The following is a 23069-nucleotide window of genomic DNA, read 5'->3' as shown; positions in this document are numbered from 1 at the left end:
CCTCCCCCCCCCCCCCCCGGCTACAGGGGTGTCGCCAGTCTCTGGCACTGTTATTTTGGGGGTCGCGAGCTTAAAAGTTTGGGAACCCCTACGTTAGAGACCCCCATTGTGTCTGTTAGAGACCCCCATGGTGTCCGTTAGAGACCCCCATGGTGTCTGTTACCATAACCCCTAATCCTGTCTTCTGTCTGCAGACCCTGTGACGACCCGGTGAGCGCTGATCTCGAAGATGTGAGTCTACAGTTTGGTGTCTTATCTCAGTTTTTTATATAAAATATTTGATTTCAGGCTCTTCATTCTATTAAGAGGTGTCTTTCAAAGCACCCAAGGACACCTTACAAATCCTAAAATATTCTAAGGAAAGGTTTAAGACAGTACAAAAGGACCGTAACAGGGAACATGTATTACTACAGTGAGTCGGCTGATCTGAACAGGGCGGTTTTGAGGAGGGACTTGAATGTGGTGATTGGTTATTGCTGCAGATCTTTTGTTATTTGTATAAGTTAGGGTCTAGAAAGCCTAACTTTATAAAACATCTATATCAGAGGGACTAAGAGCAGAGCAGGATGAACCCAAATCCAGGATGTAAAAATGTTCAAGAGAAAAAGCCTTTAATGGCAAGAAATGAGCAGAGCAGGGCAAAACTAAACTCTCAATAGGACAATAAACACTTCCGTTCCACACATGACGGACAAGGAAAGAGGAAACCAGAACTGAAATACATGCAGGACCAATCACAACACATAGCTGGTGAGGAAAAACAGAAAGGCATCAGGTGAACACAATCAGGTGATCCATCAGGAGGGGGAAACACATAGTGAGGAAGTACACACGGATATGACAGAGGGGGTGAAGACTCCAAAATAAACAGGAAACACCTCTGAGATAACCCAGGACCAGGACTGAGGAACCTTTGGGTTGGAGGAGAGAACAGACATTATGAATGAGAAATATTTCATTCAATAAGATAATAACTGATATGAATAATAACTGATAACAACAATAATAATAACTGATAACTGAATGATAACAACTTTGGAAACAGTATTTTCTATATAAGTGACACAGAATTTGTTGATTTATTTTTTGTTGTATATTACTGTGTTTATAAAGTTTGTATGTCTAGTACTGAGTTAATAAAGTTTGTATGTCTAGTACTGTGTAAATAATGTTTATTGTTGCCGTGGGGATTGTGTGCAGGAGACAGTGTCGGATGAGGAAGTGGATTCAGGATTCAGAGGCCTCTTCACCAAACTCGCTGGGGACGTAAGTATGACATGACTTCCTGTGTGGTGGGAACATGGACATATGCTACATGCTAACAGCTAACAGCATGCTTGATTTCTCCAATGAAATATATGGAAATATAGATTAAACATCAGTCTCAAAGTAAATAAAAACTCTTCCAGGACATGGAGATCTCTGCGGTGGAACTGAGGACCATCATGAACAAGATTGTCTCCAAACGTAAGCGTCAACTTCCTGTTACCTGATCCCCATTATCTTTAACTCCCTGTCACCTGATCCCCATTATCTTCAACTTCCTGTTACCTGATCCCCATTATCTTTAACTCCCTGTCACCTGATCCCCATTATCTTCAACTTCCTGTTACCTGATCCCCATTATCTTTAACTCCCTGTCACCTGATCCCCATTATCTTTAACTTCCTGTCACCTGATCACCATTATCTTTAACTTCCTGTCACCTGATCACCATTATCTTTAACTCCCTGTCACCTGATCCCCATTATCTTCAGCTTCCTGTCACCTGATCCCCATTATCTTTAACTTCCTGTCACCTGATCCCCATTATCTTCAACTTCCTGTCACCTGATCCCCATTATCTTTAACTTCCTGTCACCTGATCACCATTATCTTTAACTTCCTGTCACCTGATCACCATTATCTTTAACTCCCTGTCACCTGATCCCCATTATCTTTAACTCCCTGTCACCTGATCACCATTATCTTTAACTCCCTGTCACCTGATCACCATTATCTTTAACTTCCTGTCACCTGATCCCCATTATCTTCAACTTCCTGTCACCTGATCCCCATTATCTTTAACTTCCTGTCACCTGATCACCATTATCTTTAACTTCCTGTCACCTGATCACCATTATCTTTAACTTCCTGTCACTTGATCACCATTATCTTCAACTTCCTGTCACTTGATCACCATTATCTTCAACTTCCTGTTACCTGATCCCCATTATCTTCAACTTCCTGTCACCTGATCCCCATTATCTTCAACTTCCTGTCGCCTGATCTACATTCTCTAACTTCCTGTCTGTTGTCCACAGGGACGGACATAAAGACAGACGGCTTCAGCATGGAGACGTCCAGGATCATGGTGAACCTGATGGACGTATCCTTTAAACCATAAAGACACTCACCGCCGGTGTCATATTAATATTAACATTATTAATAATATTATTACTAATAATACTATTAATAACTTGTAGCTTTATCTTTGTAAAATACCGTCACTGCAAAAATACTGGTACATAAGGTTTTGGCCAGATTGCCCCCTGTCATGTATAAAGCTGTTGAAGGTCCTGAACCTCTGACAGGACAGCGGCAACGGGAGGCTGGGCCTCGGAGAGTTCGCCACCCTGTGGAAGAAGGTGCAGAGATACCTGGTAAGACCTGTACACACAGGTACCTGAACTCACCTGCACACTGTCTGTAGACCTGTACACACAGGTACCTGAACTCACCTGCACACTGTCTGTAGACCTGTACACACAGGTACCTGAACTCACATGCACACTGTCTGTAGACCTGTACACACAGGTACCTGAACTCACATGCACACTGTCTGTAGACCTGTACACACAGGTACCTGAGCTCACATGCACACTGTCTGTAGACCTGTACACACAGGTACCTGAGCTCACATGCACACTGTCTGTAGACCTGTACACACAGGTACCTGAACTCACATGCACACTGTCTGTAGACTTGTACACACAGGTACCTGAGCTCACATGCACACTGTCTGTAGACCTGTACACACAGGTACCTGAGCTCACATGCACACTGTCTGTAGACCTGTACACACAGGTACCTGAACTCACCTGCACACTGTCTGTAGACCTGTACACACAGGTACCTGAACTCACATGCACACTGTCTGTAGACCTGTACACACAGGTACCTGAACTCACATGCACACTGTCTGTAGACCTGTACACACAGGTACCTGAACTCACCTGCACACTGTCTGTAGACCTGTACACACAGGTACCTGAACTCACCTGCACACTGTCTGTAGACCTGTACACACAGGTACCTGAACTCACATGCACACTGTCTGTAGACCTGTACACACAGGTACCTGAACTCACCTGCACACTGTCTGTAGACCTGTACACACAGGTACCTGAACTCACCTGCACACTGTCTGTAGACCTGTACACACAGGTACCTGAACTCACATGCACACTGTCTGTAGACCTGTACACACAGGTACCTGAACTCACCTGCACACTGTCTGTAGACCTGTACACACAGGTACCTGAACTCACATGCACACTGTCTGTAGACCTGTACACACAGGTACCTGAACTCACCTGCACACTGTCTGTAGACCTGTACACACAGGTACCTGAACTCACCTGCACACTGTCTGTAGACCTGTACACACAGGTACCTGAACTCACATGCACACTAGACCTTTATTAACTGAGAAGGTTCTTAATGTTCTGCAGACGATCTACAAGCAGAACGATATGGATAACTCGGGGACGATGAGCACTCCTGAGATGAGGGTCGCATTCAAAGATGCAGGTGAGGTTCCTCATACTCCTCTTCCTCCTCTTCCTCTCCTCTTCCTCTCCTCCTCATCCTCCTCCTCCTACTCCTCCTCCTCTTCTTATTCCTCCTCCTCCTCCTCTTCCTCCTCCTAAGTTATCTTTATCAAAAGCTTGTTTCCTAAGATTATATTTATTCCTGCATCAGAGATAAGGGTGTGGGTTCAGTAATGAACAGGAAACCCATTTCCTGTTTGATCTGCGTCTCCACTACATGGCTTTGATTTAGGACTGGGCTCTGCATTCCTACTGTGTGTGTGTGTGTGTGTGTGTGTGTGTGTGTGTGTGTGTGTGTGTGTGTGTGTGTGTGTGTGTGTGTGTGTGTGTGTGTGTGTGTGTGTGTGTGTGTGTGTGTGTGTGTGTGTGTGTGTGTGTGTGTGTGTGTGTGTGTGTGTGTGTGTGTGTGTGTGTGTGTGTGTGTGTCGATATTAATGGGTCTATGAGTTTTCAACCCAGTCTCATGGCATTTCGTGTTATAGTCACAACATTTAATCTATTGATTCGTGTTCAACACGATTTTCCCCTTTTTTTCGTGTCACACAGAACGAGTTTAAAAGCAATGTGTTTCTATTGGTAGTATGTTTCGTGCCTGCGTCTTTATTTCCGGTCAGGGTTTGGAAGACCAGAAGCTGTGTGGTTCATGTTCTTACTCAATATCAAGCCACGATTATTGTTTTTATTTTAAATGGTATAATGTCTGACTTTTTTTGCCGTCCGTGTGGAAAAGAAATGGGGCTTAGAGCCTCAGAATACTGAAATCTGTATTTTCTTTAATCTTTTCCTTCTAATTTGTTATTATTTTCTAAATAACACACTGTTATTTACTCAACAATAACACACAATTAATCATTGTTTTTATTTATTTGTTTAATTCCATAATCTCGTTTTTTTTTTACCATTCATTTGATCCAATTCATAGATAGGCTGTATTTACACCATAACGCTGCACAGCTGATAGAAAGGGACTTGTAGTTTTTAAAGATATTACTGATTTCCTTTGAATATGAGAATGTAAATACTGAGTTTAAAGAATAGTCCGGGGATTTGGGAGACACATCTATGGATTCAGAATTTCAATAGCTTTCCATTAAATGACGGATTTACCTTTCTGTCTGTGATGTTTTACAAATCAGATATGAACGTGTCGAAGCATGTGAAATAATATAGCAATATCCTGTAAAATTATGTGAAAACATCAAAACAACTACACATCTTCAGATGTTATACATACATAAGTGTCCTACACTAACAATACAAAGTTATTATGCCATTGTATGCTGTGTGTACCTTATTTGTAACATCTTCAGACCGTCCTCAACAGTTGCCTGTCTTTGACTGTTGCAGAATACATCCGTCATGAACTAAGCTGGAAACTTATACTGGAAAGTATAATTTATTGTGTTAATATATAATAATTTATATAGTCTATGGTTAACACTCACTGTAAACTTGACAGTTTTTTAACCCGCACCGCCTAGTGGTTAAAGCACGTTATTGCATTTTGGCCTCTGCTTCCTCGCTTCCAACTTTTCGGTGGTATGTTCTCAATTGCCCTTTCCAATTAAACAAGTTGCTCACAATCCGATTGTAACTAACACTTTAAAGATTTGGGGTCAGTTTAGGAAGCAGTTTGGCTTACAAGCGTCATCAGGTCTAGCCCCGGTCTATCGCAATCACATTTTCCTCCCGTCGTGCTCGGATCCTGTCTCACCTCCATTACCAGCCTGTCCTCCTACAAAAAACAACCATATAGGCCAAGATCTTTCTTATTTTTGTGGTCATATTTAAGACCTTAAGAACTTAAATTCAGATTATCAAATGTAAGACTTTTTAAGACCCCGCGGGAAACCTGAATTGTCATAACATACAATTGTATAAAACACATTTTGCCTACATTATTGTTCTCTTTTGAGAATCAAACAAATAATGCAAACAAGTGAAATTAACTAAATTGCTTTTAATTCACTGGCAGGAGCGACAAGTGAGGAGGGACAAAAAGTGAACAACGAGGGAGAGATTGAACTGAAATAAATCAACATGGAACCAGTAATCACTAACTTTGTTTCCCCCGGCCCCTTATCGGACAACACCCAGCTAGTAACCTAGCAACCAAGCTTCAGCTAGCGGCAGTCAGAAACTCATGTATCTTCGAATCTACTTACAAATAAATATGGGGAAGTGTAAGTTCAACCGTATTTGTTTGGAAAACATCTAATTTAGTGCTTGGTTGAAACCAGTGGAGGGGAACGTGTTTGAAGCCCGCCGCACCTTTTGCAAAAGAAATCAGCGTTTGTTTTGCTGATGTAGCGTTAGCTAGTGGAGCGTTAGCTAGTGCAGCAGCTCCCGCAACAACACCGGGGGAACCTCCGGGCGACTTTTGGGTCTACAACGTCAACCCTAAAAACGGAGGTGCTGTTGACGCTAAATACCGTAGCTAAACACCAATCATACAACAGCAACGATGACAGATTGTAGCCAAGGCAGCAGAGCTCTGAATATAGCTCTTTGTTTCTCTCTCTCTCTCCCTCTCTCTCTCTCTCTCTCTCTCTCTCTCTCTCTCTCTCTCTCTCTCTCTCTCACACACACACTTTTTGTCTAACATGCTAACACAGTTCTGTACTGTTATGCTGTTATGTTCAGTCATTGTTCTTATGTTGAACATGAATACATTTACTCTGTAAGCAATTTTCCTTCATACTTTCTTGCCGTGAAATAAGTCTTAAATTCTATTCAAAGTGGTCTTAAAAAATGTGAGTTTGCGAAACCTGCAGGAACCCGCAGCATTCTTTATTTAGCATTCATTCAAGTATGTTATGCCTTTGATCTGCTAATGTGCAGGAGGAAGAGTGATAAACTGTCGGTCTAAAACATGGAGCATGTTTTCCCCTTTTATTCATTTTTATGTCAATTGGCACATGTCATGGTGATGCTCAGCCTCTCCCCTTAACTCCTAACAGTCATCATCATGTCAACCACAACACAGAGAAATACTGATAGGAATGTGTGTGTAGTTGTTGATACATTGCTGACAGCAAATATCCGGAGGTTTGTTGATACATGTCGTCTTCTTCTGTTTGCTTTAATCGAGGCTACGTAGTAATGCAGCGCCCCAATCGTCAGTAAATGTAAGTACTACAAAGAACCCAGTTTAGTGCAATTATTTCACAAGTTTTGCTATATACACAGCTCGGAAAAAATTACCGAGGTCCGGACCTCGGTAATGGTGGATACGGCCATGGTACTGAACACGTAACATGAACGTGCCGGGCGGCGCGGTTCCGTGGGTTAGATGCGGGTTCATAATGCCGAGGGAAATAACTCTCAGATTAAAGTCATTAGCACATTTTACAACTTGAGGACCGAATGTTTTTAATAAGGGCTATACAAACGTTCATACTGGGTAGTTTATTTAGTTTAAAAAAAATATTCAACAATTTATAGACCACTCTTTCCCCATGTAAGTTAATGGGAAACAATTGTTTCCAGGCCCAGCAACCGAACAGAAGTGTAGTACCGCCGTTTGGCCACAACGAATATTCTCATCAGAGTCCGGCAGACTTCCTGGGGGCTTGTCATTCACCAATGGGTAATGTTTAGATGGATTTTAGGAACGTCCCCTTGATTCTATTGGCTCTAACAGTTAAAAAAAGATGTCAATCATCAAAATCGACTGAGGGGGGCCAGAGATATGGAAAATCCACCCAAATGACCCCAGAAGTGTTGTTTTTTCTAAATCTCTCTAAAAAGGTCAAATGTCACTTGTTTTGCATCCATCTTGATACAGGGTACTTATTATATGTTATAGTTTGGATTCCTACAGCTTTTAGTCTACTATCCCTTCCTTCAAGGGTGGTTTTCACTATGAGTATTAAACATAAATTGGGACGGACACTATAATTTACATTTTTTTACTATGTTCAATCTGAATTTATATTAAAATTCAAAACATCTATATTGATTATGCCTTTTCTACATCCAACTCAAAGGTTTATCATTGCTTTGAGAAAAAAGATTATGCATTTAACCCTTTTAGAAGATATGGTCATTTGTTATGGGAATGTCATTTTCGAGCCTGAGACCTGAAAAACAGGCTCAGGGCTTAACAGGTTAACTATGTTGAAGCACTTATTTTAACTGATAGTATACATATTAATTATACTCTTATATATGCAGTTTAATGGTGGAAGTAGACACACATATTAATAGGTGTCTTGTAATGCACTGTTGAGGAACCTGTGACCCAAGTTTTGCATTCATTGCATAACTACACCGTAGTTGTGTATATGATATGTCAATAAACCTTTGAAAATCTTGAAAGGGATGTGCAAAATAGTCATATACAGTCTTTAATTAACTATTAGAGAATAAAGAGTAATGCATATACTTCATAGGGATCTGCAGATAAATGTTTAGTCTTTTGAAGCACTAACTAATACGTCGCCTGATTGTTGGCATTTGACAATTACCTTTCCCTGAATTTTACTCAGGTGTATCTAAAGTCTGATTTAAGGGTTATTTATATTTCACATCATTAATCCGAATCTGCAAAGTAACTAAAATAAATGTAGCGGAGTAAAAATACCAGGTTAACCTCTGAATTGTAGTGGAGTAGAATTACAAAGTAACAATGAGCTGTCATGTGGGTATATATTAATGCTGCCCATTATGGATACAAGCAATTTTCACCCATTTATTAAATATATGTTTTAAATCTGATAACACCAATGTGTGTTTCCTATCCCCTATACCTCCAGGGCTGTACACAGTTTAATACTGGCAACTTTTAATTGTGGGAAAAACGTCTTTTAAAACTACAATTCCCAGTAGAGACGTGCCATAGAACATGTTGCAAAACACAATAGCCAAATTGTGTAGTTCTGGAGGGGGGGGGGGGGGCTGGACCCTTTCGAGTCCAGTTTTGGATAGTCTGCCGTGGGTTTCATTCCATTTCAAAGAGATGTCTGACGCTCAGCGCAACCCTGGCACACTGCCACTCCAACATCCAATCACAGAGCTTGAAGATTAATCACAGGGTTTGTCAAGCAACGGGGCTGTAGTCCCAAACGATAGCTGAGGATTATGGGTAGTGTAGGGTCTTCGGCCATCCTAAATTCCCAAATATTTTTGGGGTTTCATATCGCATAAACACCATATCCCAACCAAAAAGCCAGAGATTATAGAATTAAACAAATAAATAAAAACAAAGATAATTGTGTGTTATTGGTGATTAAATAACAGTGTGTTATTTAGAAAAGAATGACAAATTAGAAGGAAAACAAGATTTAAAAAATACAGATTTCAGTATTCTGAGGCTCTGAGCCATTTATTTTCCTCACAGACGGGAAAAAAAGTCAGACATTATACGATTTAAAATAAAAACAATAATCGTGGCTTGATATTGAGTAAGAACATGTTTTTATGAACTCCACAGCTTCCGGTCTTCCAAGACCCGAACGGACAAAAAGACGTGCTGCAGGCACGAAAGATACTACCAATAGAAATACATTGCTTTTAAAATCGTTCTGTGTGACACGAAAAAAAGGGGGAAATCAATAGATTAAATGTCGTGACTATAACACGAAAGGCCGTGAAACTGGGTTGGAGTGTTGTGTGTAACTTTGCACCAGCTGAGTCTCAGAGGTTAGTCTCGGGTGTTAGTGGCTGAAGTGTTAGCTTGACAAAGTTGATAATGATGAAGCTCTCTCTGCAGGTTTCACCCTCAACAACACCATCTACCAGCTGCTGGTGGCCCGCTACTCCGACCCCGACATGACCATCGACTTCGACAACTTCGTGGGCTGCCTGATGAGGCTGGAGATGATGTTCAGTGAGTGTGACGCTAACAGAGTTAGGGGAAGCTAACAAAGGGAGCTCCCAGGGAAGCTAACTGAGGGAGCTACCGGGGAAGCTAACAGGGGAGCTAACAGGGGAAGCTAACAGAGGGAGCTAACAGGGGAAGCTAACAGGGGAAGCTAACAGAGGGAGCTAACAGGGGAAGCTAACAGAGGGAGCTAACAGGGGAAGCTAACAGGGGAAGCTAACAGGGGAAGCTAACAGAGGGAGCTAACAGGGGAAGCTAACAGAGGGAGCTAACAGGGGAAGCTAACGGAGGGAGCTAACAGAGGGAGCTAACAGGGGGAGCTAACAGGGGAAGCTAACAGAGGGAGCTAACAGGGGAAGCTAACAGAGGGAGCTAACAGGGGAAGCTAACAGGGGAAGCTAACAGGGGAAGCTAACAGAGGGAGCTAACAGGGGAAGCTAACAGAGGGAGCTAACAGGGGAAGCTAACTGAGGGAGCTAACAGGGGAAGCTAACAGAGGGAGCTAACAGGGGAAGCTAACGGAGGGAGCTAACAGGGGAAGCTAACAGAGGGAGCTAACAGGGGAAGCTAACAGAGGGAGCTAACAGGGGAAGCTAACAGAGGGAGCTAACAGAGGGAGCTAACAGGGGAAGCTAACAGGGAAGCTAACAGAGGGAGCTAACAGGGGAAGCTAACAGAGGGAGCTAACAGGGGAAGCTAACAGAGGGAGCTAACAGAGGAAGCTAACAGGATAAGCTAACAGGGGAAGCTAACAGAGGGAGCTAACAGACGGAGCTAACAGAGGGAGCTAACAGAGGAAGCTAACAGGGGAAGCTAACAGGGGAAGCTAACAGGGGAAGCTAACAGAGGGAGCTAACAGGGGAAGCTAACAGGGGAAGCTAACAGAGGGAGCTAACAGAGGAAGCTAACAGGGGAAGCTAACAGATGGAGCTAACAGATGGAGCTAACAGAGGAAGCTAACAGAGAGCTAACAGTGGAAGCTAACAGGGGGAGCTAACTGAGGAATCTAAAAGGGGAAGCTAACAGAGGGAGCTAACAGAGGGAGCTAACAGGGGAAGCTAACAGAGGAAGCTAACAGGGGGAGCTAACAGGGGGAGCTAACAGGGGAAGCTAACAGGGGAAGCTAACAGAGGGAGCTAACAGGGGAAGCTAACAGGGGAAGCTAACAGGGGAAGCTAACAGAGGGAGCTAACAGAGGAAGCTAACAGAGGGAGCTAACAGGGGAAGCTAACAGAGGGAGCTAACAGGGGAAGCTAACAGGGGAAGCTAACAGAGGGAGCTAACAGAGGGAGCTAACAGGGGAAGCTAACAGAGGGAGCTAACAGGGGAAGCTAACAGAGGGAGCTAACAGAGGGAGCTAACAGAGAGCTAACAGAGGGAGCTAACAGGGGAAGCTAACAGGGGAAGCTAACAGGGGAAGCTAACAGGGGAAGCTAACAGGGGGAGCTAACAGAGAGCTAACAGGGGAAGCTAACAGGGGAAGCTAACAGAGGGAGCTAACAGAGGGAGCTAACAGAGAGCTAACAGGGGAAGCTAACAGGGGAAGCTAACAGGGGAAGCTAACAGGGGGAGCTAACAGAGAGCTAACAGGGGAAGCTAACAGGGGAAGCTAACAGAGGGAGCTAACAGAGGGAGCTAACAGAGAGCTAACAGAGGGAGCTAACAGGGGAAGCTAACAGGGGAAGCTAACAGAGGAAGCTAACAGGGGAAGCTAACAGGGGAAGCTAACAGGGGAAGCTAACAGAGGGAGCTAACAGGGGAAGCTAACAGAGGGAGCTAACAGGGGAAGCTAACAGAGGGAGCTAACAGGGGAAGCTAACCGTTCAGGTGTCCGGCGTCTCTTTTTCTTAATTTCCTCGGTCCACGCTCCCACCGGAAGTTGATTTTTGTTCACCATTTAATGAGCGTTGCATGGCACTTATTTGTGCCGGAGGACCGATAAGTGATGATCGAGGAGCGTTTGTTTCTGAAGCTTTCTGTGAATAGTTACTTTACACCCCTGTTGGTCACTAATGGCACGTTTCCACTGCAGCGCGAAGCTCGCTTTAAGCGTGCCGAGCCGTGCGGGGCCGTTTTTGGTTGCGTTTCCACTTGGCCTAGTACCGGCTAGCGGGTCCTAATTCACAGTTTTTCTGGCCCCATGAAATCGTGGTTCTAGGGCCAGGAACAACCAGGCTGAGTCGGGCTGAGTATGCTAAACTAGAGAGAGAATCGCTGGCAAGGGGGCTACAACTACAACGAGATGAACATGTTTGACCGTGATTTAATTGTAATACACGTTTCAAAATGATGCCGAAGTAACAACATACTGATACCGGTTAGTAAAAACCATGAATTAAGGCTTTGACATGTCTGCAGACAGACGGCAGGCGAAACATCTTTTAAAATGCGTGTTTTCTAATGGAGATTTGGCTAAGCTAACGTTGTATATGCTCCGACCGTCCACACTCACAACAACGGCCTACACAGACATAAATAAACCAGCGACTGTATTCGCCATGACACAGACAGTATGTGGTTTGCACTTGTTTAAGTTTTGTCTAGTTTCTGAACAGATATGAGGAGCTGTGAGCTCTGAGTGCTAAGAGCTAACAGCTGTGTTGTTTTTCTGGGGCTCTCATTGAAGATGACGTCACGGCTCCGCCTACACTGCGTTACTATAGATACTACCCCAGTTCCTAAACTGTAATGGAAATGCACCATAAAGTGAGCCAGTCCTAACGAGGCCTAGCCATACCGAGCGAGGCCGTGTAGTGGAAATGCGCCATAACTGACTAGTCAGTTAGTGACCAACAGGGGTGTAAAGTAACTAAGTGCATTTACTAAGGTACTGTACTTGAGTACTATTTTGAGATACTTGTACATTACTTGAGTATTTTAAATGAGTTTTAAATGATTAAATATGAACACAAACTGACGGTGAAGATAAGACTAGCTGACGTTGGTTTTCCTCCTCAGAGATCTTCAAGAAGCTCGATCCTCACGAGAGCGGATCCATCGAGCTCGACTTCAACGCGGTGAGGAAGTAACCCTTTAAAAACATTTTTAAGTTATAACACACATTCGGAGTCTCAAGAACCAAGATACGACCCATTGCATTATTTATATAATGGAAAAGATCGTCATTAGTGTGACTGGAATAAATGCATGTTTTCTTCATGTGTTTGTCTGATGCATGTCTAGTTGTCTTTCTTGTCAATGTAATTCATTACATAAGTAGTTACAAAATAAGTAATCTGAGTATCACAACATAAGAGTAATCTGATTACTTCAAATTCCTTTTGAACTCAGTATCAATTGCAACGCAAATACAAAGCAGAAAATAAATAACATGAGACTGAAGTGTAACGTCAGATGTTTCATATCAGAAATGTCGAAATAGTAATGGGTGACCAATGCTGTTTAAGTTTAACACAATACTTGCTACAAAGACATGTGTTTAAAATAAAGTATAAACCATAAAGACAAAATATATGCAGTACCTATAACATCTTTATTCCAACAACTCTGCATCCTGCTGGCAATGTAGCAGTAGTCTTAATTGCTTATTTTATGCAGCCAGCTGATCAGTAACCCATTATTCCCCAAGTAGCATGTCTGATGTGTGATCTCACTTCCTGTCTTTTCCTGCAGTGGATCAACTTTTCCATGATCTGATCTGGAGCGTCCTGCAGTTCTCATCCCAGATATAACATGATTACATGTGATATAACATGATTACATGTAATGTAACATGACACATATAATGTTTATTTTCCTGTCACTACCCGACTGACTCCGACTAACTCAAATAAAGTCTCACAAATCTTTAACAGCTGTCATCATTTATCAGCGGTGAACATTTACTCAATAATAATAATAATAATTATAATAAGCACTCTTCTTGCAACAGGTACAGAAAGACATAAAACAACATGGGTAACACACAAAGCACAACATGGGTAACACACAAAGCACAACATGGGTAACACACAAAGCACAACATGGGTAACACACAAAGCACAACATGGGTAACACACAAAGTACAACATGGGTAACATGGGTAACACACAAAGCACAACATGGGTAACACACAAAGTACAACATGGGTAACATGGGTAACACACAAAGCACAACATGGATAACACACAAAGCACAACATGGATAACACACAAAGTACAACATGGATAACACACAAAGCACAACATGGATAACACACAAAGTACAACATGGGTAACACACAAAGCACAACATGGGTAACACACAAAGTACAACATGGATAACACACAAAGCACAACATGGGTAACACACAAAGTACAACATGGGTAACACACAAAGCACAACATGGGTAACACACAAAGCACAACATGGGTAACACACAAAGCACAACATGGGTAACACACAAAGTACAACATGGGTAACACACAAAGTACAACATGGGTAACACACAAAGCACAACATGGGTAACACACAAAGCACAACATGGATAACACAAAGTGCAACATGGGTAACACACAAAGTACAACATGGGTAACACACAAAGCACAACATGTGTAACACACAAAGTACAACATGGGTAACACACAAAGCACAACATGGATAACACACAAAGTACAACATGGGTAACACACAAAGTACAACATGGATAACACACAAAGCACAACATGGGTAACACACAAAGCACAACATGGGTAACACACAAAGCACAACATGGATAACACAAAGTACAACATGGGTAACACACAAAGTACAACATGGGTAACACACAAAGCACAACATGTGTAACACACAAAGTACAACATGGGTAACACACAAAGTACAACATGGATAACACACAAAGCACAACATGGGTAACACACAAAGCACAACATGGGTAACACACAAAGCACAACATGGACAACATGGGTAACACACAAAGCACAACATGGACAACATGGGTAACACACAAAGCACAACATGGGTAACACACAAAGCACAACATGGGTAACACACAAAGCACAACATGGGTAACACACAAAGCACAACATGGACAACATGGGTAACACACAAAGCACAACATGGGTAACACACAAAGCACAACATGGATAACACACAAAGCACAACATGGACAACATGGGTAACACACAAAGCACAACATGGGTAACACACAAAGCACAACATGGACAACATGGGTAACACACAAAGCACAACATGGGTAACACACAAAGCACAACATGGACAACATGGGTAACACACAAAGCACAACATGGGTAACACACAAAGCACAACATGGACAACATGGGTAACACACAAAGCACAACATGGGTAACACACAAAGCACAACATGGATAACACACAAAGCACAACATGGGTAACACACAAAGTACAACATGGGTAACACACAAAGCACAACATGGGTAACACACAAAGCACAACACGGGTAACACACAAAGTACAACATGGACAACACGGGTAACACACAAAGCACAACACGGGTAACACACAAAGCACTTAAAACTAAAGTTAATTTTAATCATATATAATCAATTATATTCTTGTATAACCCAAAATGAAAATGCTTCACATTTTATGATTTCTATATTTACAGTATAAACAAAACACAAGTGGTTTGTTAAGTTGAGTGTGAGGCCTATAATGGTTTATGGGTGTCACTGATAAGAGAGAGACAGTTCCTTCCCTCTCCCCTCACAGCAGTACACAGGGAGGGGGGCTCCGGACTTAAGGTGAAACACACTAAGGCCCCAAAAAGGTGTTTTTGCCATAGCCGAGAATAATGTTTTAGTTCTGCACACTCAAGGTCATGACATTTTGTTACATAAGCCTAGGAAGGTGTGTCTTATGCCATAGGCATAGAATATCTCTGGTCATGTCCTGTACATCAGAGGCCATGCCCAGTTTCCACAAATATGGGTATGGAGGTGTCTTTAGGTTTTCTATCCTGTTTTTTTAGCATAAAGACACTGGCGGAGAGGGAGCAAGCTCAGAGAGGGGGGGGGGGGGGGGGGGGGGGGGTAATGTTTACCCACGATTCAAGCTCTTTTCCTGGGTTATAAAGTGAGATGAAGCAGTCTGTCCTCTGGGTGCAAGAGCTACGTGCTGCGAGGAGCTTTCTGGGTGCGCTCTGTGGGTCTCGCAGCCCGCTCCTCTCTGGCTGCACTCTGCCTCTATTCACACCACTTTTTCCCAGCCTTTCAGAGACCTATTGCTGGGTAGAAAAGCCATGTGCATCACCCTGGATCTCTGCATTTGTGTGCCTGTGAGTATTAGACCCTAACAGCAGTGACTCTGCTGTTTTTACCTTCTTGTACATTTCACCAGTCGAATGTGGACGAAATGGACAGATTTCTGTCCATATCAGCGGCTGTTTAAACAGTCAAATGCACATTTGAATTAAAACAGTTTAATGCACTTTTAACACTCATGTACCCACGATTCAAGCTCCTTTCCTGGGTTATAAAGTGAGATGAAGCAGCCTGTTCTCTGGGTGCGCTCTGTGGGTTTCACAGCCTGCTTCTCCGGGGTGCTGGAGTGTAATTTTCAGGCTCCTCTCCACAGTTGTCCACAAATGATTTGTAATCATTATTTTTGCATTTAAATGATTCATTTTATCCTTAATATGGTTCCCTAACACAATGCACATAGTCTGGAGCTCACTGGGGTCCTGCATATGCTTTAATCAGGCGTTTTAACACTTTTTCCCATGAAAATGATTTTTATTCACTATCATGGGGCTATATAAATCAAATTCCGGGTAATTCAGAGCACAATTGTACCTCTTACTATTTAAATGTATTTGTATTATATATTTTTGGGCTATAAAAGTGACATTTCTGGGTGACTTTGTCAGTTTATGGAGCTTAGCTCACAAATCCTGGAGCTTCCAGGCCGAATTTGGGAGCTTATAGGCGGCCTGCCATGCGACCCCACCCCTGGAAAGAAGAAAAAACAAAAGAAAACGGTCAATTATATCTTAAAATGATAAAAAATGAAGTTTTAAAAAATTGTTGAAAACATTTCTAAGTGCCAACAGAGAAGGGGCTCAATAAAGCTCAACCTTTCGGCGCTTCGGGCCGAAGCCCCGAACACTTTTCCACTCCTCCGTTGCAACTTACAACGGAGAGGGGAAACCAAGCCTCCCCTACAACTTAAAAAAATTCATTAATCAATTTCAGACTACTGTCTGCACGGGATCAGAAACCTGGTTTTTGAGAGGACTCAGAAAAAAAACGGCTGTTTCACTTCATGGAGGAATGTATCCGATCCATGTGCACTCTGGCTCGGATGGGTGAGGGAATGCTCCGGTTTTGGGACAAAATGAACATGGGATCACTCCGGTCATTGTACGTACTTCGTCTCAATGGAATATTAACGGTCAGATTGAATACAACATCGACCCAATTTCTCCGGTCAATGGCGGGAGAGTTTTGAAAGTGACAAAACACTGTTCCACACATTTAAAAACTCTTAAACAATTAAACAATGTTTACCCATGCACCTTCCCTGGCTTGTAAAATGCGGTGATGCGCCCTGGAGGTATCAGACTATTTAAAACATTGTGACGACCCCTCCACACCACGTGGGGTGCCGTCTGGTTGTGTGTGTGTTTTGTGTGTGATTGCAGGTCCCAGCTGCAGGCTGTCTGATGAGGCGCACCTGCCGGGTGAGCTACGCTGCAAAGGATATAGGAGGAGCAAGCCGGATACGTCGCTCTCACTCCTCTGGGCACTCTCTCCGTGCCAGCCTCGGGGACCTGTGGCTGGACTCTTGCACTATATTGTTTATTAAGAATAAACAATTGTTTATTAAGAATAAACAATTGTTATATTCTTACCCCTCGTCTCCTCTCCCTGCTTTTTGTTGCAGCCCAGGAGCCGGGTTGTAACAACATGTATACCCAGGATTCAATCACTTTTCCTGGCTTGTAAAGTGCTGTGAAGCAGCCTGTTCTCTGGCTGCGCTCTGCCTCTATTCACGCCACTTTCCCCCAGGTTTCAGAGACCTATTGCTGTGTAGAAAAGCCATGTGCATCACCCTGGATCTCTGCATGTGTGTGCCTGTGAGTCTGAGACCCTAACAGCAGTGACTCTGCTGTTTTTACCTTCTTGTACATTTCGTGAGTCAAATGTTAACGAAATGGACATATTTCTGTCCATCTCGTGATTTCACTCCAACAGCAGTGACTCTGGGGTCCTGCATGTGCTTTAATCAGGCGTTTTAACACTTTTTTTCCCCATGAAAATGATTTTTATTCACTATCCTGGGGCTTTATAAATCAAATTCCGGGTAATTCGGAGCACAATTGTACCTTTTACTATTTAAATGTATTTGTATTATATATGTTTGGGCTATAAAAGTGAAATATTTGGGTGACTTTGTCAGTTTATGGAGCTTATCCCACAAATCCTGGAGGTTCCAGGCCAAATTTGGGAGCTCATAGGCGGCCTGCCATGCGCCCCCACCCGTGGAAAGAAGAAGAAATGAAAGAAAACGGTCAATTATATCTTAAAATAATCAAAAATGAAGTTTAAAAAGATTTTCGAAAAAACGACTGAGTGCCAACGGAGGAGGGGCTCAACAAAGCTCAACACTTCGGCGCTTCGGGCCGAAGCCCCGGACACTCTTCCACTCCCCCGTTGCAACTTACAACGGAGAATGGAATCCAAGCCTCCCCTACACCGTCAAAAAAAATCATTCATCATTTTCAGACTACTGTCTGTACGAAATCAGAAACCAAGTTTTTGAGAGGGCTCAGAAAAAAAACGGCTGTGTAACTTCATGGAGGAATTCATCCGCTCCATGTGCACTCTGGCTCGGATACATTTGTTGCCCGAAGACCCCCCAGCATGGTTCTTACCAAACTTTAAAGTTGTTTGAACTGGTCTCTGGAGGAATGCAAGGGGAGTTTGAGGGCACTCTACCCGCATTATGAGGCGCTATTTTCGGATACATTTTAACACTTTTAGCCCTTTTTTATGGTTCTCCAAAAAGTTAACTCAGACTTTTTCTGAGTCTGGAGGAATGCAAGGGGAGTTGGCAGGGGACTCTACCCACATTGTGAGGACCTATTTTTGGATACTCCAAAAAGTTGACTCCGACTTTGTTCTGGTCGAATGGCAAACGCAACCCGCAAATTGGTGAATTTTTCTTTTTTCAGTTAAAGGTTGGGGTGACGGGCTAGGGGCAATGCTTCATTTTAAATGCAGGACTTTTCTTTGTGTGTCAGAGTAGTGCCGTGCGGCAAAACACACACACACACACACACACACACACACACACACACACACACACACACACACACACACACACACACACACACACACACACACACACACACACACACACACACACACACACACACACACACACACACACACACACACACACACAGCATCGCAAGTATATCCACTTTGGAGTGGCTTTTGGGGACATACGACATATCGAATCATATCTACAAATCGAGCCGAAGCTAACAAGCATAGTTTCGACTGCCTAGCATGCGGGGAAATGGGCGTGTTGAGATAAAAATCTTAACGGAAGGTTTTCTCCTGTTTTAAGGCGTGACCTTTGACATTAGGTAAAATAGAGGGGTCAAACGACATGTAATCTCTGATCCGGTTCAAACGAGACCATGCTCAAAGACCTCAGACCTTCCTATGCGCCGGGAGATTAGTATGTCGTCTCTGGGGTTATGGTTGGGGTAAGACCTTGGGGTAAAGAGTTTGGGGCAGTATTTATGAGACACCTAATAATTTTAAAGGGCCCATGTCATGCTTTTCCGGTTATTACACGTCCCCTTGTGTGTTATGAAGTTTTTTACGCATATAAACGGTTTGCAGAGTCAAAAATCCTCAAAGTACACCCTGTAGGGAGTAAAACTCTAACACAGAAAATACCTCCCTAAGTATTACACACACACACACAAACACACAGTCTCTCAGGTGTACCTGCAGGTCTGCTCCGGGTTCTGCCAGGTGAGGTCGGTGTGGTTGTACTTCAGGTCGTTTGCACGGATATAACAGCAACCAATCATGTGCTTGAGTTGAAATGCTGCGTAGAGTTTAACGAAGCGATGACCTGAGAGACAGGTGGGACGCAGACAGGTGAGAGACACACATGTGAGACACAGACAGGTGAGGACAGACAGGTGAGACACAGACAGGCGAGGACAGACAGGGTGAGAAGGACAGGGGAGAGACAGACAGGTGAAACACAGACAGGTCAGAAACAGACAGGTGAGAGACAGACAGGTGAGGACAGACAGGTGAGACACAGACAGGAGAGGACAGACAGGTGAGAGATGGACAGGTGAGACACAGACAGGGGAGAGACAGATAGGTGAAACACAGACAGGTGAGACAGACAGGTCAGAAACAGACAGGTGAGACACAGACAGGGGAGAGACAGATAGGTGAAACACAGACAGGTGAGACAGACAGGTCAGAAACAGACAGGTGAGACACAGACAGGTGAAGGACTCCCACTTCTTGTCGCTGTCGTAGGACCGGAGCAGACGCACTTTATCAGGAGGGAGGTTCATGGAGTTCTGGAGAAAGGAAGCATCTGTACTGTAAATATATATATATATATATATATATATATATTTGTGTATATATATATGTGTATATATTTATTTACCAGATACATATCATATATCTCTACTGTGTGTATATATATATATATATGAACCAGATGCATATCATACTATGAACAAATATAAAAGCAACACTTTTGTTTTTGCTCCCATTGTCCATGAGCTGAAATCAAAGATCTAAGACTTTTTCTATGAACACAAAAGACCGTTTTCTATCAAATATTGTTCACAAATTCTGACTGAATGTCCTCCAGAGCTGTGCATTTAATGTTAATTTCTCCACAGGCGTCTCAGAGAATCTGGCACATCCACCCGGCCTCAGAACCGCATACCAGGACCCCCACACCAGACCAGGACCCCACATCCAGCCTCTCCACATCCAGCCTCTCCACATCCAGCCTCTCCACATCCAGCCTCTCCGCATCCAACAGACCACAGACCTGATCTACTCTCTGTGAAGGAGACGTGTTGCGCTGCGTGAGGCCAGTGGTGGTCACATCAGACACTGAACCCCCCCCCCCCCCTCCACCAACCCGAGTAACCAATGTCTGCTTTCAAGACAGCTTAAAGCTCAGCTGTGAGGTGGGTTATTAAAACACGGATTGAACCCAATTTGTGAGGGTTAGTAATAATAGTAGTGATAACAGTAATAGGAGTGATATTGGTAATAATAGTCTAATATTCAAGAGAAAATTGTCTTTTTTGTTCATAGAAAAGGTCTTATTAGAAATATGATGAACAATGGGAGCAAAAACTAAAGTTGTATTTATATTTTATGTATTTACAACATATACACAATATATATATATATATATATATATATATATATATATACAGTGTAGATATATTATGTGTATCTGATACTATATATATATATATATATATATTGTATAATTTGATACTGTATACTGTATATTAGTACATTATTTACTCGCCTATATTCTGTGTCACGGTTTGTGAAACAAGCAGGACCAAAATGCAGATATAAACTGAAAATTCCTTTATTTCAAGGCTATGATATATATATATATATATATATATATCAATCAATCAATCAATCAATCAATGTTTATTTATATAGCCCAATATCACAAATGTTACATTTGTCTCAGTGGACTTCACAGTTTGTACAGAATATCAGTATGACAATACGACACCCTCTGTCCTTAGACCCTCACATCGTACAAGGAAAAACTTCCAGAGAAAACCCCACAGTTTAAAGGGAAAAATGGGAGAAACCTCAGGGAGAGCAACAGAGGAGGGATCCCTCTCCCAGGACGGACAGACGTGCAATAGATGCCGTGTGTAAATTGAAAAGATAATACATTTGCAACATAGGTAGTCCAAATGTTTTGAAATGCATGTGTGTATAATAAGAAGATGAATCCACGAGGATATCCATCCAGGACTTATGATCCAGGACCGCAGCCACGACTCAAGATCCAGGACTCGTAATCCATGACACAGGACCGCAGGATCATCCATGACTCCGGATCCCGGCGTATATAGACACCAAAAAGAAAGAAATTTGGGGAAGCTGGGTTAATCGGAACATGAGAGTACACAGGTATAGACAGAGAGAAGGAAGAAGTAAGATGTCCCCCGACAAACTAAGCCTATATCAGCAAAACTAGGGGCTGAATCTAATCAGCCCTAACTATAAGCTTTATCAAAAAGGAAGGTCTTAAGCGCACTCTTAAAAACGGATAGGGTGTCTGCCGTCCGAACACAAACTGGAAGCTGATTCCACAAAAGTGGAGCTTGATAAGAAAAGGCTCTGGCTCCCATTGTACTTTTAGAGACTCTAGGAACAACCAACAACCCTGCATTCTTGGAACGCAATGCCCTAGTAGGACAATAGGGTATAATGAGTTCTTTAAGGTAAGATGGCGCCTGCCCATTAAGGGCTTTGTAGGCGAGAAGAAGAATTTTAAATTCTATCCTGTGTTCTATAGGGAGCCAGTGTAAGGCAGCCAGAACAGGAGTAATGTGGTCCCTTTTCCTAACTCTGGTTAGTACACGAGCTGCAGCATTTTGAATCAGCTGAAGCGACTTGACTGACTTCTTGGTACACCCTGATAATAAGGAGTTACAATAATCCAGCCTTGAAGTAACAAATGCATGGACTAGTTTCTCTGCATCGTTTTGAGGCAAGATATGCCTGATTTTTGCAATGTTACGTAGATGGAAGTAGGCGGTCCTTGAAATGGATTTTATGTGGGTGTTAAAGGATAAATCCTGATCAAATATAACACCAAGATTCCTTACAGTCTCACTGGAGGCCAAATTAATGCCATCCATAGTTAATATATCTTTAGATAATTTGTTTCGTAGATTCTTCGGGCCAAGTACAATAACTTCAGTTTTGGTCGTGTTTAACATCAAAAAAATTAAGGTCATCCACGTTTTTAAGTCCTTGAGGCAGTCTTGAATTTTATTTAGATGATTAATTTCATCAGGCTTGATTGATAAATATAGTTGAGTATCATCCGCATAACAATGAAAGTTTACAGAATGATTCCTTATAATATTGCCTAACGGAAGCATATATAGGGTGAACAAAATAGGTCCAAGCACTGAGCCCTGTGGCACTCCATGGCTAACTTTGGTTTGCATGGAAGATTCATCGTTGACACGTACAAACTGAGAGCGTTCAGATAGATAAGACCTAAACCAGCCTAAAGCAGTTCCCTGTATGCCAACTAAGTGCTCTAGTCTTTGCAATAGGATATCATGGTCGATAGTATCAAATGCAGCACTAAGATCGAGCAAGACAAGAATAGAGACAAGTCCCTTGTCAGAGGCTATTAGAATGTCATTTGTGACTTTAACCAGAGCTGTCTCTGTGCTATGTTGTGTTCTA

General features: G+C 42.6%; 2 protein-coding genes across 2 annotated transcripts in view; one reads left to right on the top strand and one right to left on the bottom strand.

Moving 5' to 3' along the window:
* The window catches only part of LOC307027736 (calpain-2 catalytic subunit-like), a 34848-nt gene extending 21400 nt beyond the window's left edge, over nt 1–13448 (top strand). Inside the window, exons 12-20 of the mRNA XM_079696040.1 lie at nt 195–231; nt 1201–1266; nt 1410–1467; nt 2304–2368; nt 2574–2642; nt 3714–3792; nt 9526–9642; nt 12595–12653; nt 13270–13448. Of these exons, the coding sequence (XP_079552166.1) occupies nt 195–231; nt 1201–1266; nt 1410–1467; nt 2304–2368; nt 2574–2642; nt 3714–3792; nt 9526–9642; nt 12595–12653; nt 13270–13293 (574 nt within the window). The 3' untranslated portion in view covers nt 13294–13448. The remainder of the gene's footprint in view (nt 1–194; nt 232–1200; nt 1267–1409; nt 1468–2303; nt 2369–2573; nt 2643–3713; nt 3793–9525; nt 9643–12594; nt 12654–13269) is intronic.
* A 2619-nt stretch (nt 13449–16067) lies between these two features.
* LOC307027737 (uncharacterized protein) overlaps nt 16068–23069 on the bottom strand; it is a gene marked incomplete at its 5' end in the record, with an annotated part of 9787 nt that continues 2785 nt past the window's right edge. The window contains 2 exons of the mRNA XM_079696041.1: nt 16068–16544; nt 19560–19689. Of these exons, the coding sequence (XP_079552167.1) occupies nt 16478–16544; nt 19560–19689 (197 nt within the window). The 3' untranslated portion in view covers nt 16068–16477. The remainder of the gene's footprint in view (nt 16545–19559; nt 19690–23069) is intronic.

This window comes from Notothenia rossii, assembly GCF_949606895.1.
Source record: "Notothenia rossii genome assembly, contig: scaffold_77, whole genome shotgun sequence".
Lineage (NCBI taxonomy): Eukaryota > Metazoa > Chordata > Actinopteri > Perciformes > Nototheniidae > Notothenia > Notothenia rossii.
The sequence above is the reverse complement of the archived record's forward strand: the minus strand, read 5'-3'. Positions and strand labels throughout refer to the sequence as shown.